Genomic DNA, 6,000 nt, shown 5'->3' with positions numbered 1-6,000 from the left:
CAGCGATGCGGAAGCACCGGCAGGATGTTGTGGCAACTAACCGCACCGTGCCGTTGGCTCCCGTTTAACAGCGCCACGGGCACCTGCCGCCCCAGAAACCCGGCGGGCCAGGTGCGGGTAACGCCAGGGCTTCCCGTTTCCCGCCGCGAGGAGCCCGGCGGCGCCCGGCGCTTTCCCGCCGCCGCGCGGCGGCTCGCGCCCGCCGCCCACGTGCGCGGCGGCGGCGCGCGCGGGGCCGGCGAGCGATCTCGCGCCGATGCTTCCCGCGCGCCCGCTCCGAGCGCCGCAGGGCGGGGAGTCCGAAGGCGCGAAAATCCCGCGCATGCGCCCTGCGCCCGCGGAGGGGCGGACGGTTGCTTTAGCCGCTCCGCGTGTGCCCGTGCAAGGCACGCTACACCCCCGTGACGTCAGCGCGCAGCGTCACGCCGGTGGGACGCACAAAAGTGTAAGTTTCAATTTTTTTTTTCCTGCCAACGGGAGGAAAAAAAAAAAAAAAAGGAAAAGAAAGAAAGAATCGCAGGGTCGCGCGCGCGGGACCCGGGGAGGGGCCGCGCCGCTCGCGCCCGCCCTGCCCCCTCCGCGCCCCCCAACCACCACCACCACCACCACCACCGGGGGGGGGGGGGGCAGCGCGGGGGGCGGGAGGGGGCCGCGGCAGCGCAGCCCGCGCAGGTGCGCGGGGCCGGGGGCGGCTCAGCCCGCCGGGGCAGGGGCGCTGCGGGAAGTGACAGCCCGCCGGGCGAGCTCCCCCCCCCCCCCCCCTCCGCGGCCCCCGGCCCGTGCCGGCCCCCCGCCTCCACCGCCGCGGTGCGCCGCGAGGGGGGCGGGCCCCGCCGCCCCCTCCCCCCCCACCCCATCCCACCCCACCCCACCCCACCCCACCCCACCCCGCCCCAGCTACCGTTGGGGGCCGTTGGTTCCCCCGCCGCCTCCGCCCCTGCCCCCTCCCGCCGCGCGCGCCAGGCCCGCGCGCGCCGCCGCACATGTGCAGTTCGGCGCCTCCGCAGCAGCGCGCCGCCGGGCGGGGGGTGCTGCTGCCGCCGCTGCTGCTGCCGCCGCTCCGCGCTCCGGTCCCTGTCTGGGGGCGGCGGCGGGGGATGGAGCCGGCTCTCTCCGCCTTCGGCCGCTCAGGTGCGGGCCGGCCTGCAGGAGGAGGATGAGGACGATCCGTGTGGGGGGAGGGGGTTGGTTTGGGGCGCGGGGAGGCGGGCGAGGAGGATTAGGAGAGCACGGACCCCCCTGCCCCCCCTCCCCGCTGCCTTCCTCCCTCCTTCCGCCGCCTCCCCCATCCCCGCCGCCGGCGATGCCGCCTGGCGCGCGGGCGCGCTTCCCCCCCTTCCCCGTGCCCCCGCCGCCTGCGAGGCGATTAGCGCGGCCCCTCGCTGCGGAGGGGAGGCGGCGCGGGGCTTAGGGCTCTGCCCGGGCGGTGAGGCCCTCGTCGGGGGGCACCGGCACCGAGGGGGTGGGGGGGAGGCGGGCGCCCTGGTGCCCGAGGCGCGGTGGCAGCTGCCAGGCTCTGCCTCTGGGTGCAGCCGCGGCCCGTCCGCCCGCAAAGGGGGGGGGAGGAGGAGGAGAGGGGGGTTGCGGAAGGCCCCGGGGGGAGCTGGCCCCTGAGGCCTACTTGTGCCTGCTGCTGGAAATGGGGGTGGGGAGGAGGAGGAGGAGGAGGAGGCGGCCGAGGGAGCGATCTCCGCTCGCCGCCGCTTCTGCCCGCGCCCTTCTCCGCGGGGTTGCAAAGGGCGCAGCTGGACAGGGACGGGCGCAGCGCGGGCCCCGGCGGCGCGGCTGCGCCCGGGTGTGCGCGGGGGGAAGGGCGCGCCCGGCGCTGGCCCCAGCCGCAGGGCCGGGGGGCGATCCCGCACGTGAGTTGGGGTGCGGGGCGATAGGGCACTCGGGGCTTGATCGGTGATGACATAAAATTTATTAAAAAAAAAAAAAAACACTTCTTTTGGGAGGGGGAAATAAAATGTATGAGGTGGTATTCCATAATTTCTGTCATAAAAAAACTTTCCCTCCATTCTTACAGCTGATGTTGCCTTTATTTACTTTCTAGAAAATAGCATCATTGTGTCCTGCAGCCATCAAGATTTTAAGAGGATTGACTTCTAGTCTTTGGTAACATGGCAAAAGATGTAAGTATATCTGTAGTACATCGTATGTGGAAGAATACGTAATTTTTTTTTTTTGCTTTTGTTTTTACTAGCAGAAGCAAAAGAAGTTATGCTTTACAATAGGTGGTATTAGTAGATATATGGAACATACTTTTTCTATTTTGTACACCCCACTTAGTCTATGTTTTTCTTCAGCTATAACAACATAAACCCAGCTTTATATCTGCAGCCATTTTTCAAAGTAATTAATGAAGAAAAGAGATCACTGTCCTCATAAAAGCACTTGCATTGATGGCATTATGTATATTCACATTGGACACTAAAAATACTAGTTTTTGAATTGGATTTAGAAAGCCCACATACATAAAATACTGCTGAGATGATGGGGTGGTTGTTGACTACTCTTTTTTTGTTACCTGTTGACAACTGGCAAAACAGGAGTGTCAGTGCTAGCCTCCTGCTGAAGGAGGCATCATGTATTCAGGGGAGAGAAGATGGTTCCATCTCCATATGTATTAATTGTCTCTATTCTGTCTACCAAAAGATGGTAATTAGTGTCAGTAAAAACAGGCTTTGGGGACTTTCATCGTAGACTTTCATTATCATTGAATTCAAGGTTAGTGGCTTTGAATCTGTGGCCTACCTCTTGAACTGTCTACATACAGAATGCTTGATCTGAGCCAAGGCTAAGAAGTGGTATGTTTGCGCTTTTACTCTTTACCCCCTCCCCCCCCATTTTTTTTATCAATTACAAAAACCACAGATAGGTTCTGCATTTAAAACAGAATTATTTATTAATGGCTAATGTAATTGGGCTTTCATGTTTCTTTATTGACAGTAAAAACAACATTCTACTCCATATTCCAATTAGAATATATCTTCTCTTAAAAATGTAACTGACAAGCTAAGGAAAATGATACAAGTTCAGATTCTTAAACAGCAGGTTAAAATTTGATACGAACTGTTGTAGGATTCAAGTAGTGAGAATTTCAGTGCAACGGTGATTGACTTAACAAATTAATCCTGCAGAGAATTTGAGTAGTTCAGAAGCAATTGAAAAAACATCTTAATATACAGAGAAGCAACCAGAAATACATAGTCACTCAAAGCTTGTCTGGCAAAGATAAGCATAGCCCAGTATGTTGCAGATAGCAGATAGTTCAGGGAATGAAAGGCCATTTTAGCGGGAAGAAAACGAAGGGCAAGTGTTAGAATAGGAGAAGAAATTGAAGCTGTTCAAAGGAATTGAAATATTAAAGTACGTTTGTTGAATGTCTTTTGGAAGAGAGGTCAACCCAGTGAGGAAATACTAGCACCTGTGAGTACTGATGAATACCCTACAAAGTCTAGGAGAGCATAATGAGAATAAGATACATAAGAAGGAATGATATGTTACATAGAAACTTCTAGCTCCTTCTAGAAAGGAGAATGAGGAAAGGGGAATGAATAACATGAGGAAAAAGATGCTACAAATGGGAGCAAAAATTGTTTTCAGTATCTTCTGAGAATAAAAGTAGTAATCAGCTGAAATTAGAAAAATGACAATCTAGATTTTAGGTAAAAATTTTAAATATACTTGAGCACTGGTACAGGCTAGCTAGAAAAGGTCTGAAACCTTAACTGAAGAATTATCTAAACTGTTCTTAAAATATATTTATTTTATGTCATATATATATTATATTACATATATAATCCTGTCTCAGGGAAGAAGAATGAACTACTTTCGTTTTTGCAGACCATTACATACCTACCCTTATATAATGTTGAAGAACATGTTAATATATCTTGTGAAATTTTAAATACATTTTGCTTTCCCAAGACTGGTAATAGTCCGTACTAGGTTAGATTTACTGCTAGAAAGTAGAGATGCTAATTGGTATAACACTCTTTGATTTTCAGAAGGTAAAATAAGAATGATTCTAGTAATTTTTGTCCAAAGTCCAGGTTAATTCTGTAGTGAAATGGTGGAATTAATCATAATAGAGAAAATGTCACTAAATGTCTAGGCAATGAGTCCATAGAGACCTGCGCCACTGTAAGTTTAAGCCTTCTGACATGGAAACACTGATGTGATTAATGGCTCATGGTTTTGCCAGGTCACCTATCAAATGGAGTAACAGACTGTAAGATGCAGTGGTGAAGGAGATGGTACAGTTAGGAGTTGGTGAATGCCCCCACCCCTTCCTTCCGTTTTTCCCAACAAGACAGAAATGGCTAGGCTGTGGTAAGGGTTGTGTTGCTGTGATACTAAGTCTGGGCTTCAGATGGCATTTACGTGACCAAGTGGTTTCCGTGAGCTCCGGCCTGGGAACACAGGCTCAGTGTACATGCCACGCTTACTCCTTGCTACTGGGTCTGGTGCTAGCTCTAGTGACTGATGAAGCAGGCAACCCTGCAGGAGGGGAAGGTGTGGAGCCAGCACATGACCAGATAACAGTCTTCTCTCTTCTGCCTCCCCTCCCCCTGCCACCTGCTGCAGGAAGGCACATTTCTTTTCCTTTTGTTGGTCACTTCCAGCTCTTTTTTTTTCCTTTGTAAAAACTACAGTTTGAAAAAGTCTGTTTTAAAAAATTAAATACTCATAGAAGTTTGCAGGTTGAGAACTGACTGGATTAATTGAATAAATAGGGAGCATGATAGAGCATGCTAGCAAATCAATTATTTGTTTTTTAAAAATGATTAAATAATTACATAAGTACTGATCAGGTATTGTGAACTATTGAGTATACCTAAATTCTACTAAATACTAATTTAATACATACTCATTTGAATCTTTTCAGAATGTATGTTAAAGAGAAAATAATTAATGAAGTACAGATTTTTGGCAAAATAACGGTCCAAAGTGGTCTGACATGGTCCCAAAATATTTAGAGAAGAAAAGATACTTTCATATCTAGCACCTTTATTAAGAACTTGAAGGTGAAATTGAGAAGTGTAGTCACAACTAATGTTGCGGTTGGATAAACTGAAAAATACTAATGAAGAAAAGAAATACTAGTAACTTGTGAAAGCTAAAGTATCAGTATATGAATCAATTCTTTTTTTTTTTTTTTTCCAGAAAATTGACTTACATTGTATAAGGAGTAGGGGATCTGGAAAGCAGTAAAGGTTTTTAAAAAAAAGAAAAAAAAAAAAAAAAAAAGAGAAGGCAAACATTTTCCAGTGTGACCTGGTAGCAGTAAGGAGCATAGTCACTTCTCATTTTATGCGTGTGAGCATTGCATAGAGTGGTGAAGCAGGCAGATTGGCTGTGGAATACCACATTCAGTTCAAAAGGGCTTGTTACTAGAAAGATTGCTTTGGTTGTGGTTCAAAGAAACTGGTAGAAATGCGCATGGAAGAGAGAGAACACACTGCAGTTCTGAAGAATGTGTTCACCTTGGAGACAGGATCATTCTATTGCCTATCAGAGACTGAGTAACAGATTGTGTTCAGTGAGTGTTGGTAGAGCTGGGTACTGTTTAACATGCACATTTGCACGGTACGTGTCTTCTCTGAGCATAGTGAGCACAATGTGTGCAAAGCCTCTTGGTCTGAGACAGAGTTAGTCAATCACATGTAGAGAATCTCCAGAAACTCCAGTTTAGTCAGCATTCCTCTTTCTTGATAATCAGTGTTATTTTCTAAGATTCTGCTGAGTCTACTCCACTATAGACTCTCCCATTGCTTACAGCTTTGTCACCTTCCAGGCAGGAACCAGAGGTGCCAAATATAAGTGTCCTCCGTAAGAGCTGACTTGTGCTGCTCATTGGATTCATGAAATAAAATAACAAAATTTGTTAGGGGCTACAGTTCCTTGAGGGAAATAGTGATGTGTCTGTCCTTGGGAAACTTAAAACTAGGCAAGGTGCAATGCTGATAAAAGAAGCAGGAATTACTCTAGCAAGAA

General features: G+C 49.5%; 1 protein-coding gene across 6 annotated transcripts in view; it reads left to right on the top strand.

Annotated features, from left to right (window-relative positions):
- The first annotated feature begins 398 nt into the window (after positions 1-398).
- Positions 399-6,000, top strand: part of TFDP1 (transcription factor Dp-1) — a 47,600-nt gene continuing 41,998 nt past the window's right edge. For 2 of the 6 annotated variants that reach the window (XM_062575438.1, XM_062575392.1), the window contains exons 1-2: positions 997-1,131; positions 2,054-2,132. In XM_062575438.1, coding sequence (XP_062431422.1) covers positions 2,121-2,132 — 12 coding nt within the window. In that variant the 5' untranslated portion in view covers positions 997-1,131; positions 2,054-2,120. Of the gene's footprint in view, positions 446-996; positions 1,132-1,407; positions 1,427-1,782; positions 1,863-2,026; positions 2,133-6,000 lie in introns of those variants that run through there. The other 4 variants (XM_062575420.1, XM_062575410.1, XM_062575428.1 and 1 more) reach the window with 4 other exon arrangements.

This window comes from Rhea pennata, chromosome 1 (genome assembly GCF_028389875.1).
Source record: "Rhea pennata isolate bPtePen1 chromosome 1, bPtePen1.pri, whole genome shotgun sequence".
In the NCBI taxonomy this organism is placed as follows: domain Eukaryota; kingdom Metazoa; phylum Chordata; class Aves; order Rheiformes; family Rheidae; genus Rhea; species Rhea pennata.
This window is presented reverse-complemented; position numbering and strand designations above follow the sequence as displayed.